We start from the raw sequence: 16342 nt of genomic DNA, 5'->3' as shown, positions 1-16342 counted from the left end.
CAACTTTTACTAGAAGCTGAGATAACTCTTAACTTCATTACCTAGTTAATTTTCTTTTTTTCTTTTTTCTTTTTTTTTTTTTTGAGACGGAGTCTCTTGCTCTGTCACCCAGGCTGGAGCGCTGTGGTGTGATCTGCTCACTGCAACCTCTGTCTCCCAGGTTCAAGCGATTCTCCAGCCTCAGCCACCCAAGTAACTGGGACTACAGGCATGTGCCACCACTCCTGGCTAATGCTGTAGTTTTAGTAGAGACAGTTTTCACCATGTTGGCCAGGCTGGTCTCAAAGTCCTGACCTCAAGTGATTCGTCTGCTTCAGCCTCTCAAAATGTTGGGATTACAGGCATGAGCCACTGTGCCCGGCCACCTCCTTAATTTTCATACATAAATGTGTTATAAATATAGATGTGGATCTCTGGCTGGCTGTGGTGGCTCATGCCTGTAATCCCAACATTTGGGAGGCCAAGGCAGGTGGATCACCTAAGGTCAGGAGTTCAAGACCAGCCTGGCCAACACGGTGAAACCCTGTCTCTACTAAAAATACAATAATTAGCTGGGCAAGGCGTTACACACCTGTAATCCCAGCTACTCAGGAGGCTGAGGCAGGAGAATTGCTTGAACCCAGGAGGTGGAGGTTGCAGTGAGCCAAGATTGTGCTACTGCACTCCAGCCTGGGCAACAGAATGAGATTCCATCTCAAAAAATATGTATATATACGTATATATACACATATATATACTCGGGAGGCTGAGGCAGGAGAATTGCTTGAACCCGGGAGGTAGAGGTTGCAGTGAGCCAAGATTGTGCCACTGCACACCAGCCTGGACAACAGAGATTCTCAATTCTCAGCCCCCTGAATAGCTGAGATTACAAGTGCCTGCCACCACACCCAGCTAATTTTTTGTATTTTTAGTAGAGACAGGGTTTTACCATGTTGGCCAGGCTGGTCTTGAACTGTTGACCTCAGGTGATCCACCCACATGGGTCTCCCAAAGTGCTGGGATTACAGGTGTGAGCCACCGCACCCGGCTGGGTGTTTTTATCTGTATGTTTTCTGGATTGTCACATGGAGTCAGGCAGAGTTGGCATCAATTTTGTTCATCAAAGCTGCTTGTAGAAAGTGGTAGAGTTGGAGTTGGGCTTCTAGGGTGAGCCAGCTATAAAAAAAAAAAGTCCCAATTATAATATCAATTATATTCCTGTGATAAATACAACTTTCCTTTCTCAACAGAACCCAGACTTTTTGCAGGCAACACTGCATTCAGAGTCCAAATACCACTTTTCCCAGTTTCCCTGACGTAATCAGAAGTTCCTGGATAGGGCTTTTTTGAAGAAATGAGGCGTAGCTTGGGTTAACATTTGCCTTTCTTCACCACTTGCCTAGAATGTAGATGTGATGCTTCAGAAAACGTAGCCAATTTGTATTATGAGGATAAAAACCACACATTCAGGATGGAAGAACAGTGATGATACAGTGAAGCCAATGTCTCATAGTTGTGGACTTCCTACTTCCTAAAGAAATATTTAAATTTAAAAAATAAATCTGGGAGCTAAGCTATGAGGATGCAAAGGCATAAGAATTATACAATAGACTTTGGGGACTTGGGGAAGGAAAGAGTGGGAAGGTCTTGAGGGATAAAGGACTATACATTAGAAACAGTGTATACTGCTTGGCTGATGAGCACACCAAAATCTCAGAAATCACCACTTAGGGACTAATTCGTGTAACCAAACACTATTCCCCAAAAACCTGTTGAAATAAAAAAAAAATAAAAAAAAAAAAAAGAGATAGTTGTGGGTTGAGCACAGTGGCTCACGCTGTCCAGTAGGGACATGGTAGGGTGTGATGGCTCACACCTGTAATTCCAGCACTTTGGGAGGCCAAGATAGGAGGCTCACTTGAGCCCAGGAGTTCGAGACCAGCCTGGGAGATACAGTGAGATCTTATCTGTAAATTACAAAAAAACAAAAATGAGTTAGTTGTGTATATTTAAAAAAAAAAAAAGTCCTAAGCTATTTATTTATTTTTGAAGGCAGGGTCTTGCTGTATCACCCAGGCTGGTTTCAAACTCCTGGGCTCAAATGATTTTCTGGCCTCAGTCTCCCAAAGCACTGGAATTACAGGTGTGAGCCATCACACCCTACCATATCCCAACTGGATTAAACCACTGTAGTCAGATTTCTGTTTCCTAAAGCCAAATGCAAAAGCTGATACAGTTGATTCAGAGTTTAAGGAAAAAAGAAGTTGAAGCCTAAGGACTAGATGGGATAAGCCATCTGTATCTAACAACAGTTTCAACTAGACATTCTCCTCCTTAGTAGATTTTAGGTGCACAACATATGACATAGGTCTTATCTGTGATTTTTGTTGTTGTTCAATATGTGGCCTTGCTATTTATTACTGTTTATCCATTTCCAGAGTTCTCAACTCACTGTACTAGTTATAAAGTGGGGCAGTGACAACAAGGATCTTAGAGGTAAACAGAAAAAGGAAGGGGTTAAGACCTTCCGTGAGGCCTCTTCCCATTGCTCCCGCCCTTCACAATTTTGGGTATCACCAAGCAATGTGATTAGGGGTAGCATGCTCTAAGAGAAGGAAAGAAGAACCTGGTCACATCTCCAGAGAAAGCTATATACTGCCTAGGAGGACAAAGTTGATTGGTAAGAGAGAAATCATATTGTCCCACAAAAAGCATGGATTCTCAAACAGGGAAGAAAAGGAAGACAGTACTGGGTGGAGAATGTCAGCAATGGAGTCTGATACGTCCTGCATCCAGAGGGAGAATGAACTACGAAGTTCAAAACCAAAGATGCCAGCAGCCCTGCATCCCAGCACTCCAGCAGGGGTGGCCAGTGGATGGCTGTTCTTCACAGATCTAACGATAAAGGCAATCAGGGAAATGACTAAGATCAATAGGGTTTGGAAGAAGTAACACCAGGGCCAGCTGATCTACTGGTTTTGGTGTGTGGTTGTACATGTAGGTGACAAAGAAAGCTGTCAAGATCTTTTCCTATCAACTCTGCATGGTCTGACTCCTAAATACATCTCCATCCGTCTTTCACCACCATCGGGCTCCCTCTCTATGTTATAGCCACACTGGTCACTTCTCAATTCCTTGAGGTCATTCCATGATCCCTCCCACCATGGGACTCTTACGCATATTGTTCTTTTTGCCTGGAACTCTCTCCTCCATGACATTCATGGTGGACCCACCCCACAGTTACCCTGTCCAGTACCTCTTCCTCCTTGACTCTCACCTCAAGCATCATTGCTTCCTAAGGGAGCCCTTCCTAGATCATCCAGGCTAGATCAAGTTCCTCTCTGAGTTCCCACAGAACCTCATTCCTTTCCTTCAGAGCACATACTGCAGTGTGACAGAATACAAATAAGGGATTATTTGATGAATGCCTATTTTCCCCACTAGACTGAAAGCTTCAAGACAGTAGATCTGTATCTGTTTTTGCTTACCACTATATCCCCAGTATTTCAGCACACTGCTGGGCTGTGTGCTGAAATAGGAAGTGCTTAATAAATATTTGTTAAAGGAATTAATAAAATCAGACATTTATGGATAGACATGATAATCCTACCTATATTTCTTTTTTTTTTTTTTTTTTTTTTTTGAGACAGCGTATCACCCTTTCACCCAGGGCTGGAGTGCAGTAGTGCAATCACAGCTCACTGCAACCTTTGCCTCCTAGGTTCAAGTGATTCTCATGCCTCAGTCACCCAAGTAGCTGGGATTATAGGCATGGCCACCACACCTGGCTAATTTTTGTATTTTTTTAGTAGAGACAGGGTTTCATCATGTTGGCTAGTCTGGTCTCAAAATCTTTGCCTCATGTGATCTGCCCACCTCAGCCTCTCAAAGTGATGTGATTACAGGCGTGATCTCGCTGTGCCTGGCCAATCCTACCTATATTTTTTATTTTTTTAAATTATTATTATTTTTTAAGTAATGTAAATCTTTCTTTTTTTTTTGAGACAGGGTCTCGGCTCACTACAACCTTCGCCTACTGAGTTCAAGCGATTCTTCTGCCTCAGCCTCCCGAGTAGCTGGGACTACAGGTGCATGCCACCACGCCTGGCTAATCTTTTTTTTTTTCAGTAGAGATAGGGTTTCACTGTGTTGGCCAGGATGGTCTTGATCTCCTGACCTTGTGATTCACCCCCCTCGGCCTCCCAAAGTGCTGGGATTACAGGCATGAGCCACCGTACCCAGCCCTACCCATATTTTATAGAATTTTATGAAGCCTAAATATGAAAGTACTTTGCAAAACATAGGGCACCATTTAAAAATTATTATTACTATGAAAGCTGCTTTAAATTATTATCATTAATTATGATTATGATCATTTATTTATTTATTTTGAGACAGGGTCTTGCTTTATCACCCAGGCTGGAGTGCAGAGGTGCAATCACAGCTCACTGCAACCTTGACCTCCTAGGCTCAAGTGATCCTCCCACATCAGCCTCCCAAGTAGCTGGAACTATAGGCATACACCACCACACCTAGCTACTTTTTTGTATTTTTTGTAGAGACAGAGTTTCACTATGTTGGCCGTCTCGAAATCCTAGGCTCAAGCAATCCCCCCTACCTCAGCCTCCCAAAGTGTTAGGATAACAGGCAGGAGCCACCATACTAGGCCAAATTATTTTCAAGCAAAGGAACCAGTATTTTTTTCCTAAAGGGTTACCTGAAATTTTCTCCTTAAGGCCTGTGTCATTACTGGAGTCAGTCCTGTTCCTGTTTCCATATTTTCTTTATTGGTAAGAGGGGTTCCACCTGGGCTCCTGCAAAGGTATTAAAAATAATAGTAGCTGTGTTTTATGCCAAGTTTTAAAATGGATTTAGAAAGCATAAAGAAAAGAGAATATATTACCTCTCTACATCGACTTTTCTAAGCAGTTTCCGCAGATCCATCTGACTTTTTCCAGGAGTACTGATAAAACAAAGATATAAAAATTAGAACTTGCGAGATTTTATTATTTTTTTCCCAAAGGAAAGCAATCATTTTTAAAGGCAATGTCCTAGAAAGTAGTTCTATGTGTTATATTTAAAAATAGGAGTAGAGGCTGGTTGAGGTGGCTCATGCCTATAATCCCAGCACTTTGGAAGGCCAAGGCGAGTGGATCACAAGGTCAGGAGTTTGAGACTAGCCTGATCAACATGGTGAAACCCCATCTCTTTCAAAAATATAAAAATTAGCCAGGTGTGGCGGCATGTGCCTGTAATCCCAGCTACATAGGAGGCTGAGGCAGGAGGATCACTTGAACCTAGGAGGTAGAGGTTACAGTGAGCCGATATTGTGTCACTGCACTCCAGTTTGGGCAACAGAGCAAGACTGCATCTTGGGGAAAAAAAAATTTAAACAGCCTCCTTTGAGAAATTATATAATATGAAAACTAGTATGTCTTGGAAACATGGTATATGTGTATATATGTCTGTGTATAATCATATTGTAGATATAGATTTTCCCATTCAATAGGTCATGAACTCTTCCTCATCTTTTTGAAAATTAACTTAAAGTATCACTTTGACATCTTCAAAATAGGCAGTTCATTGTATGTAAATTTCATAGATACAATCTTGTTTTGAAACATTTAGGATTTTTCTTGTTTTCGAGATGGAGTCTCTCTCCGTCGCTCAGGCTGGAGTACAGTGGCGCAGTCACTTCACACTGCAGCCTTGACCTCCTGGGCTCAAGTGGTCCTCCTGCTTCAGCCTCCCAAGTAGCTGGGACTACAGGCACACACCACTGCATTATTTAAAAAATTTAATAATTTTTTTTTAGAGATGAGGGTCTCACTATGTTGCCCAGGCTGGTCTTAAACTCCTCGCCTCAAGCAATCCTCCCACTTCGGCTTCCCAAAGTGGTGGGATTACAGACATGAGCCATCACGTACATCCTAAAATTCTTGATAGAATATTTTTCTCCCAAAATCTGTTATTAAATCAATGACACACCTTATAATAAACAACATCTTTAAATGAGACAATAAAGCATATACCCAGAAAAACACTAGAATAATAAATAGCAGTATCTTAACCATGACAATCTCCAATGATAGGATTATTCAGATAATTGTTTTCTTTTTTAAACTTTTCTGTAGATTTCAATTTTTCTATAATGAGCATATATAACTTTTAACATTAAAAATAAGCAAAAAAAGTCATTTTTCCTGTTTTTAGGTCCTTGTACAACAATATCATTCTTTTAAGTAGTAGTAGAGCATAGCACTGTGCAGTTCCTTACATTAAGAAATTTGTAACTCGAGTTGATAACATTTTGGAGTTAGGTTTCAGGGTAACACGCTGCAAGTCAGCGACAGTAACTAGTGGATTCCGTGCCTTCGGCGATGGTATAATCTTTAATTATAAAATGAGATATTATTAAAACACATTTTAAAATATTCAAGACGTAAACATGCAGAAATGGCAAGTAACTGAGTGTTGAGTATGTGTAAGGCATATCCTCTATTCCACCCAATTTTTATTCCAAAACTTCAAAGTGTGTCTCTACCTCTTCAGACTAATGGTTGGGAGATTAAATCGCCTAATTAAATCATTTTCTAATTATACACATTTTGTTGGGAAATCCAAAACTACTAAAATAAAACATCAAATACTTAACTTGAAATGAAATGACTTCTTCCACCCTCCCCCCACAATTGTATACAAATTGAGATGAGGTCTTGCCATGTTCCCCCCAGGCTGGTCTTGAACTCCTGGGCTCAGGTGATCCTCCCACCTTGGTCTCCCAAAGTGCTGGGATTACAGGCATGAGACACTGCACCCTGCCTAGAATGACTTCTATATATAAGGCTTATGCTTATTTTCCATAAAGGGACAACAAGGTTAAAAGCAAACAGAACATATGTATAGTCAATGACATCTTACCTTCCTCCTTTCATCTGAACTCTGTGTCTTCTTTAATTTTACAGTCAGCAGATCTTTAACTGTTATCTGCATGGGTCCATCTTTTTTTAATAGTCCAGCCTTAAAATATATGGTGCAGTTAGAATTCAAATTGGAACCAGCACAACTAGTGAAATGCAAATCCAAATCTAGTTTTTAAAGACTCACAGTTAAGAGGTAACTCTTATTTAACCTAGGAACCTGTTATATTCTTTCCACTCAACTAAGAATAATCCTGTTTTTATCACCCATCAAAAAGTATTCAACAAAATGTAAGGCTTCCTTCTTCCCAATTTTGTTTTTATAAGCTTAGGCTTTGCTAAAAATAAGAGATAGACTAGTTTCCTGCAATAATGCATCTTCCCCAAGAGTCATTATAATAAGACAAGAGTTGAAGGAGTTAATCAGGTTAAACTGAAGTTTTGCTTGAATTACCTAGAAAGATGACTCAGTTCCTACAGAGCAAGAATGTATATAGTCAGAGAGGTATAATTAGGGCAAATATAACAATAGGCTCTGGATTTTTCTGTGTGTGTGTGTGTGTGTGTGTGTGTGTGTGTGTGTGTGTCAGGGTTGGGAAGATTCTGGATTTAATTTAGCTACACTAAACCAAATGTATTCATAGTGAAAATTCAGCAGATTTTAAAACAGGGTCATGCCTGTCTTAGTGATTCACAAATTTTCTGGTCCCCTTGGTAAATAAGTAACTATAATAGAGATTGGTTCTCCAGCCTAATGACATGACATGAAACTTTGGAATTAGCTAACTCTTTGTTCTGAGTCACTCACTAAGCAATCTTCTATTCTTAATTTGGTTTCCAAGGGAGGTTTTCCTCTGGGTAAAAAGGCATGCTGAGAAGGGAATAGGAATCTTCCACTATACTGGGTTTCACACACATCACTTTCATTTCTCAATCCAGCTTCTAGGAATTCCTCAGGGACTGAGATTTTAAAAACACAATAATTAAGATACGGAATGAGAACAAAATACAGCCTTCTGGCCCAAGCCCTGATTAACCTGGCCTTAAAAGGCTTGGCTGTACTCCTATATTACATGCTGACCAAAACATATAATTACTAGATTGTTTCCTACCTGAAGCGCTTTAGCGAGACTGGGTTTTTGGAGCAGCACAGGTGCTAGTGGTGGTGGAGGAGGTGGTGGAGGAGGAGGAGGAGGAGGAGGTGGAGGTGGAGGAGGAAGATGGCTAGTTGGCTGTGGCAGTGTGGAAGGAAGCACAGCTTTGTCTTCAGGGGTGATTAGAACACAGGCAGGCACATTTGTAAGTTTACCCATGTGACATGTTTGACCACAGCTTGGACAGGAAGAACTTTCTGAGATAGTCTGGAAGAAGACATCACATTTGGCAAATAAATAACAAGTTAATTTGATTCTTGAGAGTGAGCCTCATGAAAATAATAGCTACCATGTATTGAATGCTTTCTTATCATGTGCGTCATAATATTTTCTCATTTATGATCACAAGTTTCTTCATTTCATTCATTCATTCATTTATTTTGTATGTGCTATATGCCAGGCACTATAAGTACAATGTAGGCCCTGTCTGTCACCTCATGGCACTGACAGTCTGGTGAGGGAAGACAGACATTAAACATGCAGAGAAGGCCGGGCATGGTAACTGACAGACACCTGTAGTCCCAGCACTCTGCAAGGCTGAGTCCAGCAAATTGCTTGAGTCCAGGAGTTCGAGACCAGCCTGGACAACATAGTGAGACCTCATCTGAAACAAAACAAAACAAAACATGCACAAACACACTCAAAACAAAACAATACTTCAATAAGAGCAATGAAGTGTGCTGTGAGAATGAACAGCTAGAGTCTTGGGAAGTGATATTTAGCCATGATCTCAAGAATGAATGGAGACTTAGCAGATAAAGGGAGATAAGGACTAGGGGAAGAGTTCCTTTCAGAGGAAAAAATATTTAATACAGTCAAGAATACAGTACATTCAAGAAACTGATAAAGGCCAAGGATCTGGAGCATGACTTCTGTGGGAGATGAGGCCAGGAAGGCAACAACTACCATTGCTGAAGAAATCATGCAGCAAAGAGGAGGGGAAGAAACTCCTTATCTCCTCCCTCCCTCTAGTCTTTCATCAGTGTCTCCCAATAGGCCATCACAACCAGGAACCAGGTGACCTGGAGTTTGAGGAATGTATCCTGTAGGAGCCAGCCCTCCCAGCAATACAGAGCAGAGTTTCTGAAGTGGGGACTAGCACTCGCCTGTAGCCATTCCTCCATCTTCTGGTAAAAGCACCTGAGTTTCCCTTCTCTCCCTCAGTCCACATGATCTGGTCAGGATACTCACTCAAGGACTAGACACATAATCCAGGCCAAGTTCTCTCAGCTGAGATTGTTCTGGTATGAGAATAAGAATCTAAGGCTGCCAGCAGCCATGTTGCTAGCACAAGGGGAAAGTCTGTCTGAGACATAAACTTACTCTAAAGAAGGCAGAACTGAAAGATGAGATAGAGCCAGGATGGTGACACCATCATTTGAGCCTCTGAATCCAGAGATACCCTAGACTTACTGGTTTTATGGGCTTAAGCTAGGTTGCATTGTGTTTCTGTCACTTGTGGCTAAAAAGAATTTTGACTGATACAGCCTTCTAGGAGTTTTCTTAGTGAAGGAAATAACACAAGCTTCATTCTTTGTTCTATATCACCATCCTCCCTGGTATATTGGGATTAGTAATTTGGGGTTAAATTATAAGAAGAGCTGAAATAGGAGAAAAGTCATGAAAGGTAGAGTGTGTATCCTAGAGGAGAAGGAGAGAAGGGAAGGTTTATAGAATTATTTCACACACACACACGCACGCACGCACACACACACTCTCATTCTAGACTTTTTAAATTAAAAAAAAAAATAACCACAACTTTTTTTCTCACTCTATTGCCCTGGCTAGAATGCAATGGGCTAGAGTGTCCCTAGGTTCAAGGAATCCTCCCACCTTAGTCCCCTGAGTAATTGGGACTACAATGTGTATACCACCCTCAGTTAAAAAATTTATTTTTAAGGTCTATTTGAATACTGCCTTGTCACCCGCAGCAAACTACTCTGACAAAAAAGTTACAAAATTCTAGGAATTCAAAAAGCAATGAATTTACTTCTAGAATCAAATTTTCAACTGGTCAATTAGTTTTATTTAATGTTTAATTTCGTTATTTTTATTTTTGGAGTCCCACCTAGTCTCACTAATTTTATTTAGGCCTGGCACTATGGCTCATGCCTAGAGTCCCAGCACTTTGGGAGGCTGAGGCGGGACGATCACTTGAGGTCAGGAGTTCAAGACCACCCTGGGTAACTTGATAAAACCTCATCTCTACTAAAAATATAAAAATTAGCCAGGTGTGGTTGTGGGCACCTATAGTCCCAGCTACTCAGGAGGCTGAGGCATGAGAATTGTTTGAACCTGGGAGACAGAGGTTGCAGTGAGCTAAGATTACACCACTGCACTCCAGCCTGGGCAACAGAATGAGGCTCCATCTCAAAAAAAAAAAAAAATTATTCCATTCTTTTTTTTTTGTCTCAGATATTTTTTGAGACAGAATCTCACTCTGTGGCATGATTACAGCTCACTGCAACCTCTGCCCCCTGGGTTCAAATGATTCTCCTGCCTCAACCTCCTGAGTAGCTGGGACTGCAGGTGTGTGCCACCAGGCATGGCTAGTTTTTGTATTTTTAGTAGAGACGAAGTTTCATCATGTTGACCAGGGTGGTCTTGAACTCCTGACCTTAAGTGATCTATCCACCTTGACCTCCCAAAGTTATACATTTTAATAAAACATGAGAATAGCCTATAAACACTGTTCTAAATATACTTCTACATCTAATTTAATAGTGGGAACAGGCCGGGAATGGTGGCTCATGCCTGTAATCCCAGCACTTTGGGAGGCTGAGGCAGGTGGATCACCTGAGGTCAGGAGTTCAAGAACAGCCTGACCAACATGGTGAAACCCTGCCTCTACTAAAAATATAAAAATTAGACGGATGTGGTGGCACATGCCTGTAATCCCAGCTACTCAGAAGGCTGAGACAGGAGAATTGCTTGAACCTGGGAGGCAGAGGTTGTGGTGAGCTGAGATTGAGCCATTGTACCCTAGTTTGGGCAACAAGAGCAGAACTCTGTCTCAGGAAAAATATATATATATACTGGGAACATCCTATAAACACTGTCTGGCATATACTTCTACATTTAATTTGATAGTGTATTATTATTTTTATTATTTTATCTTTTTTTGAGACACAGTCATGCTCTGTTGCCCAGTCTGGAGTGCTGTGACATGATGTTGTCTCATGCAACTTCTGCCTCCTGGGTTTCAAGAATTCTCCTGCCTCAGTTTCTGGAGTAGCTGGGATTACAGGTGTGTGTCACCATGCCCAAGTAATTTTTTGTATTTTTAGTAGAAATAGGGTTTTGCCATGTTGGCCAAGCTGGTCTCAAACTCCTAGTCTCAAACTCCTGGCCTCAAGTGATCCACCTACCTTGCCCTCTCAAAGTGTTGGGATTACAGGTATGAGCCACTGCACCTGTAATCCCACAGTGTATTCTTATAACAAAAGTTAGTGTATTCTTTTAACAAAAGTTTTCTTAGTGGGAAAGAGACTGATGGTGTATTCTTGAGGTCATACCTCATTAGTATATAAAAAACCAGCTCATTCTTCTTAACAGCTACATAGTATTCCACTGAATGAATGGATTATGATTTATTCCATTAATCCCATACTCTTTGACACTTAGTTTTGTTTGCAATTTTTCAAATCACACTGCAATAAATAACTTTTTACATCTGTACAAAATTTGGTTGCATCAAAAGATATATATTTTGATAGATGTTACCTAATTATAGCCCATAGAGGTTTTATTAATTTAGGCCCTTCTCAATAACAAGAGAGCACTATTTTGGAAGCTATATGGAACCAACTTTTTCCATATCAGTTGGATAAGATTTATGGATGGCTCCCTTGTTTATCTGACAAACCTAGACACAGACCCTCCAAATGCCCATTCTTTGTCTGCTAAGTGATTAGCTGAACTGTTCATTGCCACTGACCAATCTGGACAAAAATATCTACTAACTTGACTTGACCAAACTTTTGTCAGGATTTACCCCTCCCCATAGGCCCTAGAACCTTGACCTATTCTTGGGCTTCAGCAAGCATCAGCATGCTGAACAACCTTCAGGGAAAGATGTTCCCTGATCTGATCAGCTGTCTGATCAGATTACCCCAACTCTTCATCCTACTTTACCATACCTGGATTGTTCTAGCCTTATTTATTCCTTGCTAACAAAGAAAACTTTTTTGCTTAATGTTTGAGATATAAATCTCATGACTTGAGCATTTTCCCTATTGTAATAGTCTTTTCAAATAAAGTATCTCCTTACCTAATTCCATATTTACTTTTATTTGACAATACTAACCTTCAGGGCTTCCTGGAGCTTGCATAATCTACTTTCCAAAATGCAAAACTGTTGTTTTAGACTGTAAAGTTCTCGATGGCAGATACGAGATGGAAAGATGGTGTCTTTCAATACTTCTAAACTCTGAAATTAATAATAAACAATGCTGAGTTTTATGAGTAATATGATAAGGACAAGAAAATAGGAACCAGAAAATGACTTGATGTATGCTTTATAGAAGCAAAGGCAGACATAACTCAATTATTTCATCTTATCTGAGTTTAGCCTGAGGGTTGGACTGACCTGAGCACGTATGTACATAAACACCAAGTGTGTAGGAAAACTATACCGCTGAAAACAGGGATGTCACATCCATACCTGGGTTATGCAGTTCTGACACAAGCTGTATATAGACCATACTCTATTTGTCCAAGATTTTATTGCACCTCTGATGTTAGGAAATTTGAAGTTCCAGGATGATCTTAGCCAGCTTCTGATTTGAGATACATCTGTTGAAGAAATAATGACTCTGTAGGAAAAACAAAGCGAAACAAATAAAAAAAAACCCTAAGTTAGAATGATAGCCTTGGTCTGGCATGGTGGCTCATGCCTCTAATCCTAGCATTTTGGGAGGCTGAGGTGGGCAGATCGCTTGAGACCAGGAGTTCGAGACTAGCCTCTGCAACATTGTGAAACTCTGTCGCTACCAAAAAAAATATAAAACTTAGCCAGGCGTGGTGGTGAGCACCTGTAGTACTAGCTATTCAGGAGGCTGAGGTGGGAGGATGGTTTGAGCCCGGGAGGCAGAGGTTGAAGTGAGTTGAGATAGTGCTACTGCACTCTAGTCTGGGTGACAGAGACAGACTCAGTCTCAATAATAATAATAGCCTCTAATTAAACAAGAAGGTGGTTGTTTAGTATTACTCAGAAGCAGACTCCCTATAGCCAAACTCTTCATTAAATTCTAGAATTCAGGGATTTATTTATTCAACATATATTTACTAAGTCCTACTATGTTCTAGGCACCAGAGGTTCAGTAATGCTCAACATAGATAAAATATCTGCCCTCATAGAGTTTATAGTTTCATAGGAAAGAAAGCAAAAATAAATAAATAAAAATATGGTTGTTAGAGAGTTAATCAATGTTAAGGAGAAATAAAGCAGGAGAGGAAATGTAAAATTTGGATGGGTTGATATTTTAGATACTAAAGTCTTGCTGAGAAGATGACTTTTGTTTACCTGAGGAATGTGAGTCCTTTTAAATTGTCAAGCCCTGAGAGACATTAAAATGAGACAGCAATCACATTCTACTCTATGCTTTGAGGTATGTTCATCCCTTGAAATTGCTTGCTGTTGCCACAAGTAGCTATAAATTAACCTAATAATGCCACTAACCTAATAATCCATGCCCTATAGCTTAACAATGTTATTTCCGTAAACTGAGAATTCCTGCCAAATGGTTTTATCAGCCCACTCTGTGTGCCCCCTTTAAGCCTTTAAAAACCTGCTGGTAGCAAAGGCTGAATGGAGTTCGTATACAAGGTTACTTGGGTCTTACTCTTCTAGGCAGCTGTTCTCACTCGGGTTCAAGTAAACTCTTTAAATTATATTTTGTGCCTAAGCATCTTCCTTTTAAATTATGAACAGAGAAAATAGTACAAAGGCCCTGAGGTAGAATTTTGCCTTAAGTATATGAGAAATAGCAAGTGTAAGGCTGGTTGCCTCGCTGGGAGGCTGGACTCACCCACCTTTGCACTCAGCACCTGACTCTGCACCTGGCACCTAGCTCTGCTGCATGGCTCCTCTGGAAGGCTCCGGCTAATGCAATCCTGGCTGGCTCTTGCACCGGAAAACCCGCCCAACAACCCGCCAACCAATGGTGGCCTGCCCGTCGCAATCCTGCTCCCCTGGAGCCAATCAGAGCACCCAGCTGTTCCTCATTCCTCATAGCCATAACCACCCCCCCACCCCCACCCCAGGAAGTCAGCGTGACTTCTCTGGCTCCCTTTCCCCGGACCATAGAACCTTGCCTGGGAGCTGAATAAATTGGCATTTAATTTTCTTTTCTTTTTTTTTTTTTTTTTTTTTTGAGATGGAGTTTTGCTGTTGTTCCCCAGACTGGAGTGCAATGGCAAGATCTCAGCTCACCACAACCTCCGCCTTCTGGGTTCAAGCAATTCTCCTGCCTCAGCCTCCCGAGTAGCTGGGACTACAGGCGCACACCACCATACCCAGCTAATTTTTGTATTTTTAGTAGAGACGGGGTTTCACCTTGTTGACCAGGATGGTCTCGATCTCTTGACCTCGTGATCCACCTGCCTCGGCCTCCCAAAGTGCTGGGATTACAGGCGTGAGCCACCGCACCCGGCCTAATTTTCTTATACTAGCCTCAGTTTCCTCATTTTAAACTTGGCAATAACCCTTACAGCAAGTAGGACAGGATGACTAGGGTGGAGAGACTTTTTAGAAAATAAGGAAAAATAAAAAATAAAAAAGAAGAAAAAAACATAGAAAATTAAGCTGAGTACAGTGGCTCACGCTTATAATTCCAGCACTTTTGGTTGCCAAGGCTGATGAATTGCTTTAGCTCAGAAGTTTGAGACCAGCCTGGCTAACATGGCAAAACCCTGTCTCTACCAAAATATGGTGGTGCGCACCTGTGGTCCCAGCTACTGAGGCTGAGGCACAAGAATTGCTTGAACCCTGGAGGCAGAGGTTACAGTGAGCCAAGATTGTGCCACTGCACTCTAGCCTGGGTGACAGAGTGAGATCCCATCTGAAAAACAAAAACAAAAAAAAAGTATCTACAAAAAAATACAAATATTAGCTGTGTATGGTGGCATGTCCTAGTCCCAAATACTTGGGGGGCTGAGGCGGGAGGATTGTTTGAGCCAGGGAGGTGGAGATTGCAATGAGCTGAGATCTCCAATGCACTCACTCCAGCCTGGGCAACAGAGTGAGGCCCTGTCTAAAAAGATCAAATAAGGTCAGAGTCAGATCATAAAGACCCTGTGGGTCATACCAAGAACTTTAAGTTTTATTCTGATAGAGAAAGACATTAGAGAATTTTAAGTAACAGAGAAACATGACTCTACTTTTCACAAGGTGTAAGGATGGGAGGAGGGAGAGGAGCAGAAAAGATAACTATCCAGTACTGAGCTTAACACCTGGGTAATGTAATAATATGTACAACAAATCCCCATAAAAACAAACAAAAACCAAATCCATTTCCATTGAATTGAAATAGAAACTCAGTAATCACAAAGTAACCATGAATGATGAATTCCTACTTTGGCCTAAAGTGGTTTATTAACTTGAATTTTTTTTCTAGAGAAAATACCTGTTGGCTGAGCGCAGTGGCTCATGCCTGTAATCCCAGCACTTTGGGAGGCCAAGGCAGGTGGATCACCTGAAGTCAGGAGTTCGAAACCATCCTGGCCAACATGGAGAAATCCTGTCTTTACTAAATATACAAAAATTAGCTGGGCGCAGTCATGGGCACCTGTATTCCCAGTTACATGGGAGGCTGAGGCAGGAGAATCGCTTGAAACCGGGAGGTGGAGGTTGCAGTGAGCCGATATTGTGCCATTGCACTCCAGCCTGGGCAACAGGGCAAGACTTCATCTCAAAAAAAAAAAAAAAAAAAAAAGAAAATACCTCTTATTGCTTTTGATTACAAATTTCCATAGGGATTAGGTAAGTTACATTTTAGCATTAACTTTGTGTACTATGGCAACATGATTGGGGAAAATTATCTAGTAATTAAATGTAACTGTATTTGCTTTGATAGAAAATTAAACAAAAGAAGACCAATGGGTAAATAGTCTCACCTGTCTTGTAACTACCATGTTAGAAACTGGGTGTGTTATAGGGAGCCCACACATGCACCTGATAGAAGTAAACAAAATTGGTTGGGTGTAGGGCTCACTCCTGTGATCCCAGCACTTTGGGAGGCCAAGGCAGGCAGATCACTTGAGGTCACAAGCTCGAGACCAGCATGGCCA

The 16342-nt window shown here is 41.2% G+C and overlaps 1 protein-coding gene across 2 annotated transcripts in view; it reads right to left on the bottom strand.

Moving 5' to 3' along the window:
• Positions 1 to 746: 746 nt before the first annotated feature.
• PRR11 (proline rich 11) overlaps positions 747 to 16342 on the bottom strand; it is a 32759-nt gene continuing 17163 nt past the window's right edge. For both annotated transcript variants that reach the window (XM_002748166.6, XM_078373667.1), the window contains exons 3-10: positions 12717 to 12867; positions 12360 to 12482; positions 8012 to 8260; positions 6901 to 6999; positions 6257 to 6369; positions 4883 to 4942; positions 4697 to 4793; positions 747 to 1155 (exon numbers count right to left, since the gene is read on the bottom strand). In XM_002748166.6, coding sequence (XP_002748212.4) covers positions 1087 to 1155; positions 4697 to 4793; positions 4883 to 4942; positions 6257 to 6369; positions 6901 to 6999; positions 8012 to 8260; positions 12360 to 12482; positions 12717 to 12867 — 961 coding nt within the window. In that variant the 3' untranslated portion in view covers positions 747 to 1086. The remainder of the gene's footprint in view (positions 1156 to 4696; positions 4794 to 4882; positions 4943 to 6256; positions 6370 to 6900; positions 7000 to 8011; positions 8261 to 12359; positions 12483 to 12716; positions 12868 to 16342) is intronic.

This window comes from Callithrix jacchus, chromosome 5 (genome assembly GCF_049354715.1).
Source record: "Callithrix jacchus isolate 240 chromosome 5, calJac240_pri, whole genome shotgun sequence".
Taxonomy (NCBI): Eukaryota; Metazoa; Chordata; class Mammalia; order Primates; family Cebidae; genus Callithrix; species Callithrix jacchus.
The sequence above is the reverse complement of the archived record's forward strand: the minus strand, read 5'-3'. Positions and strand labels throughout refer to the sequence as shown.